General features: G+C 37.4%; 1 protein-coding gene across 13 annotated transcripts in view; it reads left to right on the forward strand.

Moving 5' to 3' along the window:
- Positions 1–391: 391 nt before the first annotated feature.
- Positions 392–22,993, forward strand: part of MTERF1 (mitochondrial transcription termination factor 1) — a 494,830-nt gene continuing 472,228 nt past the window's right edge. For 6 of the 13 annotated variants that reach the window (XR_010120073.1, XR_010120074.1, XR_010120075.1 and 3 more), the window contains exons 1-3: positions 410–466; positions 1,003–1,061; positions 4,121–4,221. Coding sequence is in view for 5 of the 13 variants with exons in the window: in XM_055272755.2 (XP_055128730.1) it covers positions 451–483; positions 1,003–1,061; positions 6,355–7,525 (1,263 nt within the window). In the remaining 8 variants the exon portion in view is untranslated. Of the gene's footprint in view, positions 484–1,002; positions 1,062–4,120; positions 4,222–6,354; positions 8,213–22,993 lie in introns of those variants that run through there. The other 7 variants (XM_055272760.2, XM_055272761.2, XM_055272758.2 and 4 more) reach the window with 7 other exon arrangements.

Raw genomic sequence — 22,993 nt, forward strand, 5'->3', positions numbered from 1 at the left:
ACCAAAAAACGCCGAGATGTTCATCGGCATCGCGTTAGTCACATTAGGAGCAGCAACCGCATTATCAAAAACTGCAACATGCATGTAAATAATAGCTACTTTCCCACTACGTGTCGTCGGCCGGCAGTGGATGCCCCCTGTAGGATCCCTATAGGATGCCTTACAGTTCCCCACGGACATCTGCCCAGGCGACTGGGAGTCCCAGGCCCCACCCCGCCCTCCAAAACCCGTCTTGGGCGTTCAATACCCCGCGCTCACCGCGGTCTCTTGCTGCCCCCTGCCAGGCCCCTAGCGTCCGGCTACGAAGGGCTGAAGTACCGCCACGAGGGGGCGCAGGACCAACGACGTCACCTCTGCGCGCGACCCGAGGCCGGAAGTTAGTCTTTTCCACTTCCGCTTCTCCTAGCCGCTCCGGACCCCAGGGGCGGAAGTAAAAGCCATCTACAGCGGATGGGTGCAGTTCAGGGTGAGATTGGGAAGGTGGTGAGCCTGTGCTTTCCTTTCTTTTTGTTAAGAAGTGGGTGTGGGTGACTGCTGTACAGTGCAGCCCCTTGCAGAGTTGTCCTTGGAGGAGGAAGAGGGATGGAAAGAGCCTTCGGTGTGGAATTACCTTGGTTTTGAGTTAAGAAAGACCCACCTGGGTTCGAACCCTAATGCTTCAGCTAGCGAAGGCAGGCTAGTGTGGGAGCTCGGCGCTGTTTCAGATTTTGTAATTTTAAGGCTTATGCCTACCTTTTAAATTGTTTGGGAGTAAAGCGTGACAATGTATATGAAGCACTTAGCTTTGGTACAAAACATATTCGTGATTCCGCTACCTTTTCCCATCATATGTAGGCATGTACTTGCCGTTTTCTTTTCTGTATGTCTGAGAAATGTTGTTTGCAAGAAGTAATGCGTCTCACGAGAACATAATGCAACGAGAACGTTAGCTGGGATAGAACTCTTACTTTGTATTAGGAAGACCTGAAATATTTTGCCTTTTTTTGTGTGTGTCATTTCTAGAGACAGCTGTTCTCCAGCCTTTCTGGAGGGATGCAGAGCCTTTCCTTAAGACAAACAAGGTGAGAAATGCATGTAAAGATCTCCAAACTTAGCTTGCTGTATCAAAAGAAGACCAGCTGAAATGTGGTATTTTAGGGCCAGTGATTAGTTATTTCCATTAACAGCCTTTTTAACAGGCTAGTTGTGGGGCAGAGGCGAACGTAAATCTTTTTTCAGACCGCTCATACTACAAGCATAGAGATTTTCAGTGTGTTTGTTAAGTTTGAACGTTAGCCCTTTGGATGATGGTTTTGGTTAATTAAAAAATCTATTTGAGAAATAGATCAAAGTCAATTTTTGAATAGGTACCATTTTTGAAATTTGTACATGAGGAAGGTTGCTAACTTTCTTGTATTAGGCTATTTAGATGTTCATTTACCCTACTAGATATATTATGAGTATTTTGAGTGGAGATCCGTTGCTAAGAGTAAAGAAAGCATCATGGAGAATTTTGAAGTGTGACTTCTTTGGTGCTAGAAACCGAAAAATAGATACAGATAATTTGTATTTTCTATTGTTTTTCACACCAAAGGCCGGTTTTACTGGTTTAAATTTTTTCGTCTGACTGCAAAGTAACACATGTTCATTAAAGTCCCAGTATTTCAGAAGTAATACTTCAGAAGAAGCCTCTAATAATCTTTCAGGAATAACTGTCATTCCACTTCCCCCCTCTGTATATATTAACATCCCCCTCCCCGCCTTTAATATACATGGCATTATCCATACTGTTAGGCAGTTTGTCATGTAGAATATCTGACATCTTTTGATTGCAGTAGATCGGCCTTTATTTTTGACACCTTTATAGTATATTGCATAGATGTACCACAATTTATTAATTATTCTGTTGGTGGCCATTTGGGTTTCTTCTTCTTTGTTATAGCAAATAATGTTATGATGGCTATCCTTTTTCTTTCTTTTTCTTTTCTTTTCTTTTTTTTATGAGACAGAGTCTTGCTCTGTCACCCAGACTGGAGTGCAGTGGTGCAATCTCAGCTCATTACAACCTCCGCCTGCCGGGTTTAAGCAGTTATTGTGCCTTAGCCACCTGAGTAGCTGAGATTAGAGGCATGTGTCACCATGCCTAATTTTAGTATTTTTAGTAGAGATGGGTTTCGTCATGTTGGCCAGGCTGATCTCAAACTCCTGGCCTCCCAAAGTGGTGAGATTATAGGGGTGAAGCCACTGTGCTTGGCCTGGTCATCCTTTTTCATAACAAACACATATTCTTGTCTTTTTTTCTTCTTGAGATGGGCTCACTCTGTCATCCGGGCTGGGGTGCAGTGGCTAGATTATGGCTCACTGCAGCCTCGATCTCCTGGGCTCAAGCAGTCCTCCTGCCTCAGCCTCCTGAGCAGCTGGGACTATAGGTGTGTGCTGTTACAGTTGGCTAATGTTTTGATTTTTTGTAGAATAAAGGTCTCACTTTGTTGTCCAGGCTGGTCTCAAACTCCTGGGTTTAAGCAATCCTCCCACCTTGGCTTTCCAAAATGCTGGGATTATAGGTGTGAGCCACTGCCCCTGGCCCCTTTTTTCCCCTCTGGATAGTCTCCAAGAAGTGGAAATGCTGAGTTAAAGGCTGTGAACATTTAAAATTATGGCAGCTGGTGCCAAATTCTGGTCCATTAACAATATTTGAGAATTTCCTCTGTTTCCTCATATGTTCATTAACAGTCAATATTATTAATTACTGTTTCTAGGTTTAGCTGAGACCACACATGTCATTTTTAGAGTAAATTTATTGCATTTTAGTATTGTCATCAAGACATTTCTAGATTTAGCTGAGACTACATGTCATTTTTAGAGTAAATTTATGCATTTTAGTATTGTAATCAAGACCAAATTTCAGTTGCCAGTTGTAAGTCCATTTCAGCTCTTGTTTTCTATAAGTAGAAAGCTTAGTTTTAGATTCCTTAGTAATAAATTATCATAAAACAAATGGTTGATTTCAGTGGTTAGTATTTTAAGGTAAGTTAAGGATTTGAGGGAAGATTATATTTGAATGGGACCTTGTCCTATGGATAGGCATCAGGAGGATGGGCCTTTCTAAAAGAAAGTGCAACTTAAGCAAAGACAGGGAGACAGGAATGGGCAAGGATGTTTGGGATCAGAGGTTTGAGAGGTGATAGTGCTAGGTATTGAGGTGGTAGAATAGAAGAGATAGCTGGAAAGGTAGTTAGAAGTAGATGGTAAGGTAATTAGAACTAACTGAAAAGGTAGCTAGAAAAAGATTGAAGATTTTGTTTTTTTTGGGGAGAGCTACAGACGGTCTTTAATCAGAGAATGAGGGACATAATCACATCATTGTACAAATATCAGTATGGTGGCAGTTTTGAGTGATGGATGTCAGAGAAGCACATCAGGTGGCTGTTACAGGCTGGGTAAAAGAGAATGAAGACTTGTAACAGAATGAGAATTACAAAGAGTAGCGAGGTTGGATGTCAGAGAGATGCCAAAGGAGTTGAGTCTACATGATTTGATGACTGGAGTTGAGGAAGAGGAAGAAAGCAAAGCTCACTTTTAGATTTTTATCACAAATGACTCTTAGGATAGTGATTGTGATAATGATATCTTTAGTCAGAAGAGGGCAAATTTGGGGACTGGGAAAGATACTCAAGTTTGGGGCATGTTAGTTTGTGTGGAAGATAATTCCATGGAGGATGAGTTATACACAAGACATGAAATTTACTTGTGACAGATTTCAGAAACGTTTATAGATTTGTTACTTTTTGTTAGGAATTTTGGCATACATTTTCACTTATTTTTAGTTTGTTATTAATAGAATTTCTGTTGAACATTCTGTGGCTTGTTCAGCCTGTTTACCATGATGCTAATAGTCTCAAGAAAGTGCACTGTCTAGAGTAGTAGTCTTCACACTTTTTTGATTGTATACATTGTCAATAAAAATATGCCTATAATATATGTACATTTGTTTATTCATTAGATATGTCTTACAGTACAATCAGATTGTTTATATTATAAAACATATGTAGAAAGAATTTTTCAAAGGCTAAGACAAATATAAATCGTAGTTTTACTGTTTTCTTCCTCCATCCCATTGTATTGTCTTGGACCTCTCTAGAAAATACTGGTCTGATTTCCAGCTGATGCATTCTGCCCCTTTGTTCCAGTAGAGGTTACTCGAGCATCTGGAAGAGAGAACAGGCTGTTGAACTATGCAAGGTAGAGCCTTCCTTCTTCAGTTAGAAGGATAATTATATTTTAAAGTTTCTAAATTCATGCATTTTTGGAAAAGTATGTAATTACAGAGTAGTATGTGGTATTATGGAGAAGTGAAGAATAGTGAGCTCAGTAGAGTATGGGTCAGTCTGAAATGTGCTTTTGTTGTTTGATGTGAGTGCCTTGCATTTGGCTTTGAACATTACTTGATTCTATAGTTTTGGAATCTTTTCCCAATTCTGTGAGAATCTGTAGATTATGTGAGCCACAGGAATGTTCCCTGCCTGTAGGCATAATCAAGTTCTAGTTAAAAATTGGAGTAATTGAAAGGACAGACACAAAGAGGCTTTCTTTGAAATTGATCTTGAAAGCAGTATCTTTAGCCCAAAGAGGTTAATAGTGGGTTGGAATCATCTATCTCTATTTTCTGTTTTATGCTTAATTAGGAGAAGGAGAAAAAAGAAATGCCTTTTCTAAGTAAGAGCCCATTGTAAGTAATTAGAAATCAAGCACGAACTTGTTACAGCTATATATTCTAAAAAGGCAAAAGTACAGTTTAAAAAATATATATGTACTGTTATATGACTCAGGCACAAGTAGCTTAGAAACAAATCATTAGATAGGTTGAATAACAGAACGCTTTTTCTGTTGCTTTCCTCAAGGTTGAATAACAGAACACTTTTTCTGTTGCTTTCCTCATAAAATATTTCTAATAAATGGAGATGCTCATTTTAGTAGGGACCTATGATTATGATTATAAATAAGTTTGTATGTTTTGAGCCCCATTTCTAAATGATCAGGAAAATGAGTTATTGAGGTTTTAGTCACATGCTAGAAGCTGCAAGTTGAAAGTGTGGTGCAACAGATGCAAACAGCCCAGAATTAGTCTTGTGTAATATGGTGATGGAGAAGGGGAGAATGGTAAAAGTAGCGTTTTAATGTTTACATGCCATCTTTCAGCACAGTTTCACATGTGGCGGGCCATGTGGATTTAATATCACAACTAGATCATTTTGAAGATGAAAATTGGTTTGGAATTATTGGGTTACAACGTAGGGAATGGTAGGGTAAACCAAATGAGATGGAGATTGTGATCAAGAGCTGTTGACTAGAGGTCTATATAAGCTAAGAAAAATTAAGGCTTTAATGGTAGCATGGATATAAAGGGTAGCAGGAATTTAGAAAAAGATGTTCAAGATGGAAATTAATCTGAGGTGTTGGTTTTCAGGGCTAGATTTACAGTTTGAAAACCAGGAGGCCAGAGGCAAAGAAATCTAGTATCTATGGGCAGGGCAAGGTCAAAGACCTGGAAAATTGAAATATAAGGCAGAAGTGAAAGTGTCATTATAAGAAATAAGCCATGCCTGGCATGGTGGCTCACACCTGTAATCCCAGCACTTTGGGAGGCCAAGGCAGGCAGATCACTTGAGCCCAGCGGTTTGAGACCAGTCTTGGTGACATAGTGAAATGCTGTCTCTACAAAAAATAAAAATGAAAAATTAGCTGGGCGTGTGGGGCATTCCTGTGGTCCCAACTACTCGGGAGGCTGAGGTGGAAGCATCACCTGAGCCCAGGGAGGTGAGGCTGCAACGAGCCATGATTGTGCTGCTGCACTCCAAGCCTGGATGACAGAGTGAGACCCTGTGTCAAAAAAAAAAAAAAGTTTGGAAATCAGGAGGACAAAGCAGAGATAGAGAGGGTCAACTGATTTTAGATAGCCAAGGCAGGCAAGGGTAAACAAAAAGAGCAAGAAAAAAGCAAGAACAATTTTGGGGCACTAATGGTGCCCCATCCTGCTTTTCTTTATGTTAACAATGGAAGCAGCCCTGTGCTTACAGGTAACAGAAGCAGTGAGCTAGGGAGAGACAGTGATACATGTACATTTGTTTATTGATTATGTATGTCTTACAGTACAATCATATTGTTTATATTATAAAACATGTAGAAAGAATTTTTCAAAGGCTAAGACAAATATAAATTGTAGTTTTACTATTTATTTAATAACACAGTTTTGGAGAGCTGGAGCTGAAGGTATATTCTCATAGAAATGACCATGATGCTCATAGGATCATAATATGGTCATTTAGTTGTTTAACACATGCATTTGTGTAATATTTTATGTGTTGTTTTACACAGCATTTCAAAAGGTTTGAACTACCTAACCATAATGGCACCAGGAAACCTCTGGCATATGAGAAATAACTTTCTCTTTGGTTCAAGATGTTGGATGACCCGATTTTCAGCAGAAATCATCTTCAAATCAGTTTCATTTAGGCTTTTTGGTGTGAAGTGTCATAATGCAGACAGTGAGCCTTTGAAAAATGAGGACCTACTGAACAACTTACTTACTATGGGAGTAGATATTGACATGGCAAGGAAACGACAGCCTGGAGTTTTTCATAGGATGACTACCAATGAGCAGGACCTGAAGATGTTCCTTCTTTCCAAAGGAGCTAGCAAAGAAGTGATTGCTAGCATCATATCAAGATATCCACGAGCAATAACACGTACTCCCGAGAATCTTTCAGAACGGTGGGATCTGTGGAGAAAGATTGTGACATCAGATCTTGAAATTGTAAATATTTTGGAACGTTCTCCTGAATCCTTTTTTCGGTCTAGTAACAACCTAAACTTAGAGAATAATATAAAGTTCCTCTACTCAGTTGGATTGACCCGTAAATGCCTTTGTCGATTGTTGACCAATGCCCCTCGTACCTTCTCCAATAGTCTTGATCTGAATAAACAGATGGTTGAATTTTTGCAGGCAGCCAGTTTGTCATTGGGTCACAATGATCCCATAGATTTTGTCAGGAAGATAATTTTTAAAAACCCTTTTATCTTAATTCAGAGCACCAAGCGGGTGAAAGCTAACATTGAATTCTTACAGTCAACTTTCAATTTGAACAGTGAGGAACTGCTCGTTCTGATATGTGGTCCAGGAGCTGAAATCCTAGACCTTTCCAATGACTATGCCAGAAGAAGCTATGCAAACATCAAAGAGAAGCTGTTTTCTCTTGGATGTACTGAAGAAGAGGTACAGAAGTTTGTCTTAAGCTATCCAGATGTGATCTTCTTGGCAGAGAAAAAGTTTAATGATAAAATAGACTGCCTCATGGAAGAAAACATTAGCATTTCACAAATAATTGAAAATCCTCGGGTTTTGGATTCAAGCATAAGTACTTTAAAAAGTCGAATCAAAGAATTGGTAAATGCTGGCTGTAACTTGAGTACTTTAAACATCACTCTTCTATCTTGGAGTAAAAAAAAATATGAAGCTAAATTGAAAAAGTTAAGCAGATTGGCCTAAGGATGCCAATGTTTTTAATTCTTAGGAACTGTGAATATGTTATGCCACATTGCAAAAGAATTTTGCAGAAGTGATTAAGGGCCTTGAGATGGGGAGATTATCCTGAATTACTTGGGAGGGCCTAATATAATCGTAGGGGTCTTTAAAAGTTGAAGAGGGAGGCAAAAGAGGTCAGAGTGATCCTGTATAAGAAAGATGACTACTTTTGAAGGAAGTTAAAAGGTGGCTTTGAAGGAGGAAGACACCTTGAGCCAAGGATCGAAGGGGCCTGTAAAAAAAAATGGAAAAGGCAAGGAAACAGATTCTCCCTTAGAGTCCCCAGAAAGGAATGCAGCCTTGCTGGCACCTTTTTAGCCCATTGAGATCAATGTCAAACTTCTGATCCGCAGAACCATAAGATAGTAAATTTGTGTTGTTTTAAACCACTGAGTCAGTGATAATTTGCTGAAGAAGCAAATAGATTAACATAGCAACTAAGTAGATGATTAGTTGCATTATAGGTGAAGTCACAAAATACAGTCCTTTAGTATTAAGTCTGTATTTCTTCCTTTTATAAGAGTAATTATATTTAAAAAATCTACCTACCCTTCTGGAATCGCTAATGTTAGTGTTTATAAAGTCTTAAATGTGTGCATAAAAAGCTAAATGTGAATAATAAAATCTAAATAAAAGAATATGTTTGCCTAATATAGTTTAAGGAAATGGTAATCATTTCTGTGCATTTTGTTGGCATTTCAGCTAATATTAAAGAGTAATTTTCAGAGGCATTGACTTAAAAATGACAAATCAGATAATGTCGGTATTTTCAAGATACAGTCTAGCTCTGACATAAACTGAAAGACATGAGACAAATTATATGACCTTAATTTTAATTATTTTCCAGAGGCATTTGTTTTCTAGATGTGGTTTTTGAATTAAATAACATAATGGTGCTCAACCTTTTAAACCTCATTTGCTATCAGTGATGCCTCAAAAAACCTAATTCCTACTATTGATAAAAACAGTATGTCTGCTTTTCTAAGGCCATTTATATATTCAACAATACTCTTATTATAATTATCTTTGGTTAACTATTTGATGGCAAGCATGGCATAATTTAGAAAGCAAGAGCTTTAGAGTGGTGTATCTGGGCACCATTCCTGAGTAACTTGGGTTAATGTTTTAAATTTACTGAACCTGTTTTTCTTATCTGTAACACTAGAAATTGACCTTCCAGAGTTGGTAGGAATCAAATGAAAATGCACCTCTAAGGTTTCTTGCACATAGTAATGATGCAATCAGTGATAGCTATAATAAAAAGATAGTATTTTAAAAAGCAGCTTTATACATAATTCACATATTCAATTTACCTATTTCAAGTCTGACACAGTTCAATTTATATATATATAGAGAGAGTTGTGCAACTTTATTTTCCATTGCTTATAATACATTTATAATTTATTGGAAAATGTATAAAGAAGATGAATTTCTTAAAGTTACGGAAGCTGAGAAATCCTAGGTTGAGGGGCCACATCTGGTGAGAGCCTTCTTGCTGGTGGGGACTGAACAGAGTCCTGAGGCGGCACAGTGTATCACATGGCGAGTGCTAATGTACTTAGGTCTCTTTTCCACTTATAAAGCCACCAGTCCACTCCCGTGATAACCTATTCATTAATCCATTAATAGATTAATCAATTTCTGATGACATAGCCCTTATGATCCAGTCACCTCTTAAAGGCCCCACCTCAATACTGCCACATTGGGGATTAAATTTCAACATGAGTTTTGGAGGGGATGGATAGTCAAACCATAGCAGCAACCATCACCACAATCTAATTTTAGAATATGTTTGCAATCCTAACAGAAACCTTGTACCTGTTAGTGAATCCCCATTATTTCCCTCCATTTGTTCCCCCAGCCCTAAGCAAAAATGAATCTTTTCTGTGTCTATAAATTTGTTTATTCTGAGCATTTCATATAAATGGAATCATACAGTATGGTCTTTTGTGACTGGCTTCTTTCACTTAGCATATTTTCAAGGTTCATCCATGTAGCACATATTAGTATTTCATTTTTATTGGCAAGTAATATTCCATTGTATGGGTACAATAGTATTATTGGGAATACATTTTATTGTTATGGCTTAAAGTATTGATTTCTTAAGTCTTCTGAATTGTATGCGAGTGTTTTCTGAGGTATTGCTTTGGAATCTAACAAGCTCATAAGGGACTTGAAGGAGGTGGGTAGAAGAGATAATAGTTTATTGACATCAGCAGATCATAGGATTGTAGCTGTGCTGATGAGAAATGGTATAGCAACGATAGTTGCAAGTGGCCAGAGAGAATGTGGGTTGCACTGAAGTACAGTACAGCACTTGATCACTGGGCAGTAGGGAATGGGGGAAGGAAAACTTTGGAGAAACAAACAGATAATGCCTGTCAGGCACAATTAACATGTCGTACTTTAAGGTTTGAGTCTGATCAAGGGAGGGTCAATTCTTTTTTTTAAAAATAGAATTATGGAAATATTGGCCAGGTGTGTAATCCCAGCTCACGCCTGTAATCCCAGCAATTTGGGAGGCTGAAGTGGGAGGATTGCTTGAGCCCAGGAGTTCAAGACCAGCCTGGGTAATACTAGCAAGACATCATTGCTACTAGAAAAAAAAAAAAAAAGGCCGGCCATAGTGGTGCACACCTCTAGTCCTAGCTATTCAGAGGCTGAGGTGGAAGGATCACTTGAGCTCAGAAGTTTGAGATTGCAGTGTGCCACTGAACTCCAGCATGGGCAAGGATGAGACCCTGTCTCAAAAAATAAATTATAGAAATCTTCAGTAATATTTTGTCATGAGTGAAAAAATCCATGTTTATGATGGGAAAAGATAGAAAATAAATCCCCCAAAAGAAAATAACTATAATCTTATCTCTCAGAGGTCATTAACATTTTGGTGACTCTTCCTATTGTTTTTGTTGGTAGAAACATCCATACATGCATGTACTGTGAGTAGATGAGTGGCATATATATTTGAAACAAACTATTTTATAATTTTTTTAGTGTAATAGATCCTAAACATACTAAGTATTCTTCAGTAACTAATTACAGAATCAAGTATTCACCTATAACATGATTTTTTAATGGCTGCATGAAATTCTGTTCTTTGGATAAACCATAATTTGTCACCATTGGTCAGAGTGAGTAAATTTTAGTACATTAGCAATTTTTTGAAAATGCTACCTAGATTATTTCAGTATTCCATAGTGTTAATGCATACTACCATTTTTTAATCGTTGGTATATTTTATAACTTAAAATTTTGGTCTAGAAAATATAAATATTAAGAGTGCTGCATTTTGCCATTCTCCAGATGTCAGATGGATCTGTAAAACTTCATTTTTTAATGGAAACCATTCTAAATTATTGCCATAATTTTGAGCACTTTCAAATAACTGCAAGAATTTGGATAATATCACAGATTAAAAGGAAAAAAAAATGAGTTTCTTCCAGATGAACTTAGCAGGAAGGAATTTTAAAAGTGAATATTTATAGATGGGTTTATTGGGTTATTAAACTACTAATTTCTCCCCTTAAATAATTTCTAAGGCTGGGTAGGTACATGGTCAATGGCTAAAGATCCAACAATACAGCTTTCCTATAAAAAAACAAAACCCTGACTACTGGCTCCTTGTTAGTCTGTAATACCTCCTTACTTGCTACCATCTCGTGGAGATCCAGTAGAGAATGCAGAACCCTAGTCACAAACTTTGGTAATAGTCCATTGTTATACAGTTCAGGAAAAGTTTGTCACAAGCGAGGTAGAATAGCAGGATTGTATTGTTATTAGATTTTGAGAAGAAACAAGATACACTGATGGAATTTCATTTTCTGTCTCAGTTTCACTATTTTTCTGATCAGTATTTGGGATTTATTTGTCCTTAATAGAAATATTGTCTGAAGATTAATGAACTTTTGTACATGAATTTGTTAATTATGAACAATTTTAGTATGATGATATGCTAATTCTTTCATTTCCATTTTGAATATCCCAGTGCCACTTTTACCAGCTGTCAAGGTACCTTCAAATTCTGTCCACCGTAATTTTCTTTCTTTTAAAAGTTTACCGTGGAAATGAATTTATTCTGTGGTAATAATCATTGTAAAAGTCTTTGAACAATACAAAGAAACAAAGTCTCAGCTAACCTATTTATCATGAGGTTGAAGAGATATCTTTTTATTCTTAGTTCACAAAGAGGTTTATTTAAATCAGGGATGAAAGATGGTTTTTGAAAAAAAATCCTTTAAAAATAATCTCTTAATCCTTTAATAAATGACAGTGGATTTCTGCATATCACTTTTTGTTTTTACTGAAAACCTATGCCCTATTCAATTTACTAATATTTTACTTAGATTTTCATTAGTATTCATAAGGGAGATTGGTCTACAGATCCTACCTTTTATTATGAAAGTTTTGGTGCGTTGATTTTTTTTTAATAGGGGAGGGAGATTGCCACTTTGTCAGGTTTTTGGATCAGGGCTGTGCTATCCTCAAGATAATTTGGAAGCTTACTGTTTTTTCCCTATGTTTTGGAACTGTTTGAAAACTGTGGAAATGATCAGTTCTTTAAAGTTTGGCAGAACTTTGAAATTATGTGGGCCTGGTGTTTTGTTCAGGATAGATCTTTTACAACAATGGAAAGTTGTTGTAAAGACTTATATGAAAGCTTTTGACCTGTATCTTTTTGGCTGACAGCAATATAAAGCTCTCTCTTATTGTAGTTAATACATTTTGGTTTGAATTCTACATTGAAATTAACATTGCCATGCTTTATGTCTATTCAAATAATTGTACTTGTTCAAACAGCTTTACTTGGAGTAACCAAAAACTGGAAGTAACCCAATGGTCATTAGAACAACATGGAATGGAAAAGTACATTGTGATATATTCAGACAGTGGAATATTACTCACCAATACAAAATAATGAAATATTGATACATGCAATTACATGAGCAAATCTCAAAATATGCTGAATGAAAGAAGCTAAAGAGTAAAATCTTTATTATTCAATTTACATAAAATTCTAGACAGTACTCACTAATTTGTGGTGACAGAAAGCCGATCATTGGTTACTGAGATGGGGTGGGTGGATGAAGAAGGCCATGAAGAAAGGACTGCAAAAGACTACAGGGGAACTTTTGGGAGTGATGTATATATTCATCATCTTGATTGTGGTGATGGTTTTGTGAGTCAAAATGTATCAAATTATATGTTTTAAATATGTGCAGTTTAGTACACTTCAGTTATACCTCAGCAAAGCTGAAAAATCCATTCAACTCTGATTTGAAATGCCATCTTCATCTGATGCTAAGTTTCCATGTCTCTTGAGTGTGTTTCTAGGCTCTCTTCAACTCTACTAAACAAATATATTTGACTTTATGTTTCTACATTGATATAAATAATTAAACAGTATCTTTTCCGTAAAAGTGTTGGGAGACCTGGGAAGCCACCTGAAAAAAAATATTGATAGATTCATATTCATACACCAGGATAAATTCCAAGTGGAACAGTCATGAGCTCCAAACCACTCAAGCCCCTGCCTTGGCCTTACACTTAACGACCTATACTTAAGTCAGGCCATGACATGAATTAAACACTGGTACTAATATCAGAATCTTTTTTATAGGGGGCTTCCTGGAACTTGACTGGGAGCTATGGGCTAGAATTTACCGAAAGCAGCTGACCCGTACTTTGCTTTTACTATTCCAGGAATGCAGATACAGTCTAACTTCCAGCTAGGCATGGTGGCTCGTGTCTGTATTCCTAGCTACTCGGGAGGCTGAGATGAGAGGATTCCTTGAGCCCAGGAGTTTGAGTCCAGCCTGGGCAACATAGGAAGCCACTATCTCTTAAAGAAAAAAAAATAAAAAGTAGATTTTGACCTTTTTGTCACAAGAAAACAAAGGCTCTTATGAAATCCCATGCCCTGTTGAGCACTGGTTTATTTAATTAGTTAATGGATTGGATTTATGCTCTCACACAGCTACATATAGCCTCCGGAAAGTAGGCTGCAACCACCCAAGTTAGAGGCAATCCTTTTTTTTTTTTTTTTTGCTTTCTTGCAGTTACGGAGAACTGATTGTCATGTTATACCCTAAATATCAACTAAAGTGTCTATGACAAAATTAGTGCAGTTAGGTCAGCATTATCCCTCTCTGTATGTTTGAATTTCTCTCTCTGACCTGCACAGCTACTTCAGAAGCCTTTCTCCTGAATGAAGCTTTATGTTTGCAATTCATATAAGTACAATACAGCTGGCTATAGCTTACTGTTTTAGCTGAATGTGATAAATTATTCACAGAATTAAAATTTAACTTAGTGTATGATAAAAACAAATATATAAATTATATATAACTGATAAAAAAGATTAAAATTAGGTCTTCATCTGTGTTTACTTGTGTGTAGAACTTCATGAACTGTAGGGGGAACTGTAGATAGAGGTTTCGCTGTACAGTTTTCTAAAGCCAATTAGCTCTAAATCTGGCTGATAATCCAGACTGAATAAAGCATCCTTTAAATGCCAAAAGAGGTTGGCACTGTGCCATTTTTTCTGTAGGTTCTGTCAGCCTTAAGCTGTAAGAAAATAAACAGATACTTTTGCATATATATATTTCCCTGTTAATGTCTGAAACTGTTTTCTTTTAATGGTTATTCTTTTTCCTTCCTTCCTTCCTTCCTTCCTTCCTTCCTTCCTTCCTTCCTTCCTTCCTTCCTTCTTTCCTTCCTTCCTCTCCCTCTCTCTGTCTCTTTCTTTTTCAAGTACCACTTTTTCATTTTTCATTGTCTTAGTTCTGAAATTACATTAGGGTGCTTTTTTCATTTTCATCTAAGTTTAACACTCTCTTCTTGTTTGTTACACAATGTTAATGCTTAAAAATATATAGCAATGTCTTTATACTTATTCAGTTACTACTGCCAAATCTTCTATTCTTATTTAATTTTCACCTTTCAACTTCTGTGGTGGTATTTGTTGTGTATTTGTACACAAAACCCAACAAAGTGGTATGTTCTCCACATGATAGCAACTGATCTTAAATTTTCATCTTTTTGGGGGTTTAGGAGTTTTTTTAAATAGAGATCCTAATTGTGACATCTGAAGTGAGGGAATCAGATTTTGTTGCGAGACTAAATGTTGTATGCACATTATAAACTGTCCTTGATTTCTCCATCATTTAGAAAAAGTTGCAAACAAATGCATGTGCTCTTGGGTCTCTCATGGCATCTAATAGCTGCTTTAATGACCTTGCCCACTTAACTATGATTTGGTAAACAGTTCTATATCTGAGGATTGATATGTGAGGGAAAATGGTAGAATTCGAAAAAAGTAAAATAAATGCGGTATAAAGCACCATATGTACAAAGCATGCCCTAGATGTTATGGTGGCTACAAAAGAGGTTGAAATCTCTGCAGTTAAATGATGTTATGTCTTTATTGTCTGCATCATGCCCTAATCAAGTTGAATTCTGGTTCAAATTCTACCTGAAATCTGAAGATTTGATAACAGATTCTGGAACAGATTTGTCATCAGATAGAGAAATTCTCTTCCTCTCCCTGTCCCCCAGGGTGAAGTTAGTACTTCTTTAGGTAAGTTTTGCCTTGTGCTCCTTTATTTTCTTCCCTAGAGTCAGTGAGCAAGGGTGACACCTTGGCAATGGCTTGGTCAACTAGGACCTTCAGAGAACCTAAGTACACCCTCTCCTGCTCTCCCAATCAAACTGCTATTTATATAAAGACCACATTCTGAGTTACTGCCAACATTGATGCTGTTGGGAGCATGGAAGAGCTCAGTAGTAGCTTTGATAGTTTGTTGGTTTGTTTATAAAAATAGTATTTTTTTTCCTGATTGCAAAATAGTCATATAATTACCCAACATTGGAAAACACAGAAGAATGCACACACAAAAAGTACTTATAATTCCGATACCCCTGAGATAGTACTTGTTAACATTATTTAATATAACTTTCTAGGTTTTTTTCCCCCATGCATGTATGTTTTGTGTAGAAAATAAATACCCATTTTCTGACTAAAATTAATTAAATTATTGAACACATATTTGTTGAGCACTGACTATGCACTATTGCGCTTGACACTGGATTCTTATGTAATAACTATTTTAAACCTGTTTTTATAAATATATGATCAGCATTCTTCCACATCACGTATCATTTATGACTGGTCTTTACGTAAATTGGAGACTTGGCAAGCCTGGTCCACCGTGGTTAAGGGATGTGCCATTTGAGACCTATAGGGGAAAGACTGGCATTCCAGGAGGACTCTTTGGGCTCAGGAGGTTACCATATAGAATTAATAGAGCTCAGAGCTTGTCCAGAGAATCCCATTTTCTTTCCATGTAGCATAATGGAACTTCCTGGAAAGGTTATCAAAGACTGATAGGACGTGCAGGTTTGTTACATAGGCAAATGTGTGCCTATCAACCCATCACCTAGGTATTAAGCCCCACATGCATTAGCTATTTGTCCTGATGCTCTTCCTTCCCCGAACCCTGCCGCAGCACGCTCCAGTGTGTTGTTCCACTCCCTGTGTCCATGTGTTCCCATTGTTCAGCTCCCACTTATAAGTGAGAACATGTGGTGTTTGATTTTCTGTTCATGTGTCAGTTCGCTGAGGATAATGGCTTCCAGCTGCATCTATGGCCCTGCAAAGGACATGATCTCGTTCCTTTTTATGGCTGCATAGCATTCCATGGTATAACTATTTTAAGTGACAAAAATTATATTTTTTTATGGTGTACGACATGTTTTGATATATGTATACATTGTGGAATGGCCAAATCAAGCTTATTAAAATATGCCTTGTCTCACATACTTATCTTTTTTTGTGGTGAGAGCACTTAAAATCTACTTTCTTAGCAATTTTATTTTTCTTTCATTCTTTTTTTTTTTTTTTTTTTTGAGACAGGGTCTTACTCTGTTGCCTAGCTGGAGTGCAGTGGTGTGATCACAGCTCACTGCAGGCTCGACCTTCCTGTCTCAGGTGATCCTCCCACCTCAGCCTCCCGAGTAGCTGGGACTACAAGTATGCGCCACCACGCCCAGCTAATTCTTTGTAGTTTTTTGTAGAGACAGGGTTTCGCCATGTTGCCCAGGCTGGTCTCGAACTTCTGGGCTCCAGTGATCTGCCTGCTTTGGCCTCCCAAGGTGCTGGGATTACAGGCATGAGCCGCTATGCCTGGTCAGCAATTTTCAAGTATATAACACATTATTATTAACTAGAGTCACCATGTTGTACAGTGGATCTCTTGGACTTATTCCTTCTAATTGAAATTTTGTATCCTTTGGCCATTTGCCCAATCTCTCCCCGATTCTACTCTCTGCTTCTGTGAGTTTGTATTTTTTAGACTGCACATGTAAGTGAATTAATATATTTGTCTTTCAATGCCTGGCTTATTTCACTTAATATAGTGTCCTCCAGGTTCATCCATGTGGTTGCAAATGACAGAATTTCCTTCTTTTTAAGGCTGAATAGTAGTTGCTTGTGTATATATACCACATTTTTTTTTTATCTGTTCAGCTGTTGATGGACACTTAGATTGAGTCCATATCTTGGCTATTGTAAATAATGCTGCATGAGCACAAGAGTGAAGACATACTGATATCTTCTTTTTGATATACTGATTTCATTTCCTTTGGAAACAGCCAGTAGTGGGATTGCTAGATCATCAGAATGGACTTTAATTGCTCTTCTTGGGTTCTTTTCTTTTGCCTCTAACCTTTTCACTTCTAATTCCTACTCCTAAATATTCCTTTTTTTTTTTTTTTGAGATGGAGTCTTGCTTTATTGCCCAGGCTGGAGTACAGTGGTGTGATATTGGCTCACTGCAACTTCTGCCTCCCAGGTTCAAGCGATTCTCCTGCCTCAGCCTTCCAAGTAGCTGGGACTACAGGTGCTTGCCACCACACCCAGCTAACCTTTGTATTTTTAGTAGAGATGGGGTTTCACCATGTTGGCCAGGCTGGTCTTGAACTCCTGACCTCAGGTGATCCACCTGCCTTGGCCTCCCAAAGTGTTGGGATTACAGGTGTGAGCCACTGCGCCCAGCCCCTACTCCTAAATATTCTATACAGTGCCCCTAAAATAATTTTCTGACCAACACTGGGTCTATATTGCTAGGCTGAGCAGACCTGGTCCCTCCTATCATGGAGCTTACAGTTTAGCGGAGGATAGAGCAATTATCAGCTAAATATACAAATAAGAAACTATAAATTGAGAAAAGTGTTACAAGGAAACAGTTCTGCATTGGAGAATGAAGGGCGGAAACAGACTGGCCAATCAGGAATGGCCTCTTAGCAAGCTAAAATGTAAGCTGAGACTTGAAGGATAAGAAGGAGATGGCCAATGAGTGAGGCAGAGCATTACAGACATAGGAAATGGTTAGTGTGAAGGCCCTACTGGGTATAAGTGTGGTATGTCTTAGAAATGGAAGAATGCCCAGTGCTTCTGGAGAATAGTAAGTGGTGGGGCAAAGCAGAATTTAGATGAAGTCATAAAGATGAGTGGGGATGTGGGGGGCTGGAATCATGTTATATTACATGTAGGGCATCAAAGTCCATGAAAGGAAGATTGGATTTTAAGGACAATGAGAAAATCATTGAGACTTGTTAAGCAAATAGGAAAATATAATGGAATTTGCATTTAAAACAGATTCCAGTAACTTGTGAGAAGAATCATTTGGAATGGGACAAGTGAGGAAACATGTAGATCAATAAGGAAGCCATTGTAGTAGTTCAGGCCAGAAATGATGGTGACTTGGATTAGGGTGGTGACAGTAGATTTGGGAAGAAGTTGATAGATACACTTGACAATAGCAGCGTCTAATAGATTTATTTTGAGCCAGGAATACGAGCCATATGTATATTTTAATTTTTCTTGTAACCACATTAAAAAAGTAAAAAGGAAATAGGTGAAATTAACTTAATAATTTAACCCAGTATATAAAAATGTTTTCACAAACGCATAATCAATATAAAATTTATTGAGCTATTTGACATTCTGTTTTTGTACTACATCTTCAAATCTGATGCATATTTTATGCTTAAAGCACACCTCAATTTGGGCCAGCCACCTTTCAAGCGCTCAGTTGCCATATATGGCTAATGACAGCCATATTGGACCGTACATCCTTATAGAATTTGGTGATGGATTGGATGTGAGGAATTTGGGAGAGGGAGGAATTAAAGATAACTCCTTGGTTTTCAGCTTAAGCAAGAAGTATGTGGCAGTACCTTTGGAGATGTAATAAATTGGAGGGAAAAGGTTTAGGATACAGGTAATAAAGCATATAGCTTTGGACATGTTAAACTTGGGATGTATGAAGAGACAAGAAGGATGATGGATGACCCTGACACCTCCTGTGGATTGTCTGGCAATGAGACATCACTGATGGCCTTTTTTCCCTTGGTGTGAGGGCCTGCACGTCATTACCCTTCTCAAAAAGATTTTCAGGTGTCATCAGCGCTGTTCCCACCACTGGCAGCAACCTTTTATGAGAACCAGGTGACCCAAATATAGTTTCTCTTTGCTCACAAAGTTCTGTGAAGACCAACAGCAATAGTAGGAAGGGTCATTCTGTTTGAGGATATACCAGTGGTGTGTCCAGTTGCATGCCGGCCCAACCATACCTCTCCACAGGATGGCTAGAGGACAAGAGACCCATGCAACCTGCAGACTTCCTGCCTGTGAGTTAGCTCTATTGTGTTCTAAGTGATGCTTGCTGGTATCTGTCAGAATCCCTTTTCTGGACAAGATGCAGGTGGGACATTCAAGTAGACATGTCAAAGAAGCCATTTAGATATAAGAGTAGAGTTTAGAGGAGAATTTGAGGTAGAACTATTAACTTCTGGGATTAATGGCATATGAATGATAATTAAAATTTTGAGAATGCTTTAGAGGAGGAACAGACAAGAGAGTCTAGGACCCAGCCTTAAGTTCTCCAACATTTGGCGGTTGAGTGGAAAAAAAAAGCTGGGAATGGATGGAGTTGTGGAAGCTAGGAGAGGATAGTATTTCAGGAAGGAGGCAGTGGTCAACTGTGGTGATACTGTGGTGAAAAGATGAATAGGCGTTCTATGGAAGTTTCACTGTTCGCTTGTGATGAAATGCAAGCTCTCCACCAGCTGCCTCCCATCTACCACCTTCCTTAAACTTTTTATGATTTTTGTTTCTGTTTCCCTAAACCGAAACCTGTTTTTCTTGCTTCCACCCCCAGCTTGAGCTATTTTCTTGTGCTTTTCCCCACCTCCAATTCTAACATAGTGCTTTTGTGTGTGTGTGTGTGCTTTTTAATCTTCAAACCTTCCCTCAAATTGTTTCATATAGTGTATATGGAATAACCACTCTTTGGTTTGCTGTATAGCACCCATCTGCTGTACTTATTTGGATACCTATGTCGATTATGTTTTTGATGTCCAAGGATAAGAATTTTGAATATAAGGCTTATATCTATGCTACATGTACTAAGTGGTTAGCATAATGCATTTATTCACTGCTGGATTCTAATTATTAATCTAAATTCTAAAGGGGTTTATCAATAATAATTAACAATAAATTAATAACAGAGATTGGCAAAATTAGATTAACAGCTTGGTGGCAATGCTATGTTTTAGACTAGTGTTGCCCAACAGAACTTTCTGCAGTGGTGAAAATTTCTCTCTGTTCTATCCAGTAGATAGCCATTAGCCTCATGTGGTTATTGAGTACTTGACGCATGTGGTTAATGAGGAACTGAATTTTAATGAAAAAAAAACTTAAATTAGTTAGAATTAAAATTTAAATAACCACATGTGGCTAGTGACTACTGTATTGGAAAGCACAGCTTTGGACAACATGATCTGTTAATATAGCTTCTCTATTGCTTGAGTTTGGGCACAATAGGACCATGCTGATGCTTGATAACCACATGCAGATGACAGACTTTTTTTTTTTTTTTTTTTTTTTTAGGTCCTTGGTAGCCCTGAGATTTCTATATTCTATTAATAAAGCAGCCCTGAAATTTTTGTGCTCAGTTTACATATGTCCTTTACATCTGAAAGCCTGCTCAGGAACTATTTGAAGCAGTGGTTCTAAAATCTGATCAGTCAGATCATTACAATCACCTAGTGAGCTGTCGCCTAGTTATTTCCCTGTTACAGGGAATTTTTCACTGTCTGCCTCTTCATAGGCTTTAGCTGGCTGTCACGTGGCCCATCTAGACTCTTAGAATCTGATTTCGTTTCATTTCTTCTGTCTTTCACCACTCTTCAAGGCACCAGAGGACAATGCCAAAATTCCTGTTGTTAGTCGATCTCGAACATTTAAAATCATCATTGCCTAAACAACTTCCCATCTAAATTATGCCTAGAGGATCTCCACAATAGCCCAAAATAGCCAAAAATGCTCAGTAAAGTGTCTTCACAAATAAGGGGCAGTCTTTTCCTTAGAGGTATTCTGGTCTTTGAAGGCCATGTGGCTGAAACGGAAACCAACGTTGATAAATTTTTTCTTTCCATTGGACAAATTTCAGTCCTTTTTTTGAGGCACTTTCTGCTGCATTTGATACTGTTAAAATAGGAAATTACTGCTTATGGAATATAGTTCTGAAGGTACAAACAAATTTAGAATGCAAAGTAAATCTCCCCCACTCCTGTACTCACCTAATTTATCTTTCCATAGACTGTCTCTGAGAGGCCCCACAATAAATTAATATATTTTCCTCGCAGAGAGAGTCTGTGTTTATATAAGACATATGTACATATATGTTCCTGTATTGTTAAACCTACATTGTAGCATAAAATATATACTGTTGTTTTAACTTGCTTTTTTATAGTTTAGGGATCATTCTTTGTCAGTACACAAGGAGATGCTTCATTCTTTTTAATGGCTGCATAGTACTCTTGTATGAGTGTACCAAAATTTATTTAACTAGGCCTAATTGATGAGCATTTAATCTGTTATTAAATTACTATTATATATTGTTAAATAACACATTATAAAATTGCTATTAAAATAATCCCTGCAAGAATATATTTATTTTCATATCATTTTTCACATGTACAAAATATCTATAGGACATAGTCTTAGAAATATAATAGGTCAAAAGATATGTACATTGAAGTTTTGATATATACTGCCAAACTATCTTCCACTGATACTATACCAATTGTACATCTACTAATAATGTACGAAGATGCTTTTTTCTCCTTCACCAATGGCAGATTTTAAATTTTTTGATACTTGCCAACCTGATAGGTAAAGTTAGTATCTCGTAACTTCAATTTGCATTTAATTTACTGTGAATGAGGTTGAGTATTTAAAAAATATGTTTAAAGCCTCATATATTTTTTTATCTCTAAATTGTCTTTTTATGCCTATTGCCCATTTTACCCCTAATTGAGCTATTTGTCTTTTTGCAGGAGCTCTTTATATTTTGAGGAAATTAGCCCATTGACTGTAATAATGCTGTAACTTTTCCACCTGAATTTTAACTTTTAACTTGTTTAATGGCATTTTTTGGCCATGCAGAATATTTTAATTTGCATATGATTGGACTTATTTTTCTTTTCTTTCCTGGTTTAGAAAGACTTTCCCATTCTAATGTTATAAAATAATGTACCCGTATTTTCTTCTAGTAGTTTTATGATGAAAAAATTCAAATGTGATATATCTCAACAATCTTTTTCTGTCTACTGAGAAATACTTGTTTTATTTCTTTTCTTTTCTTTCTTTTTTTTTTGGGACAAAGTCTTGCACTGTTGCCCAGGCTGGAGTGCAGTGGCACGATCTCGGCTCCCTGTAACCTCCACCTCCTGGGTTCAAGTGATTCTCCTGCCTCAGCCTCCTGAGTAGCTGGGATTACAGGCGCCCACCACTATGCCTGGCTAATTTTTGTATTTTTAGTAGAGACAGGGTTTCACCATGTTGGCCAGGCTGGTCTTGAACTCCTGACCTCGTGATCCACCTGCCTCAGCCTCCCAAAGTGCTGAGATTACAGGTGTGAGCCACCATGCCTGGCCTATTTGTTTTATTTCTGGACTCTATCTGTGGTACCACATTGTTTCCATTTATTCAAGTGTATGTGTGTGTGAGTGTGACCTGCAGTAGTAGCATTTTAAAGCTTTTCTTTACATAGCTCTGACATATTTCTTGCTAAATTTATTACTAGGTATTTTTATCTTATTGTTGCTATTGTAAATAAGGTATTTTATCCCACTATATTTTGTAACTGGCTGTTTGTATACAGGAAGGCTGTTCATTTTATGTTACAGTTTTTTACCCATTCCTTTTTCTAATCTAATTATTATGTCAGCTGATACTTCTATAACAATAGCATTAACAATGTAATTATGCTATTAATAGACATTCTTTTCCTAAGTTTAACAGAAATGTGTATAAATGAAATTGAGACAAAAAAAAAAAAACCATACAAAGGATCAAGAAAACAAAAA

This window comes from Symphalangus syndactylus, chromosome 3, assembly GCF_028878055.3.
Source record: "Symphalangus syndactylus isolate Jambi chromosome 3, NHGRI_mSymSyn1-v2.1_pri, whole genome shotgun sequence".
NCBI classification, from domain to species: domain Eukaryota; kingdom Metazoa; phylum Chordata; class Mammalia; order Primates; family Hylobatidae; genus Symphalangus; species Symphalangus syndactylus.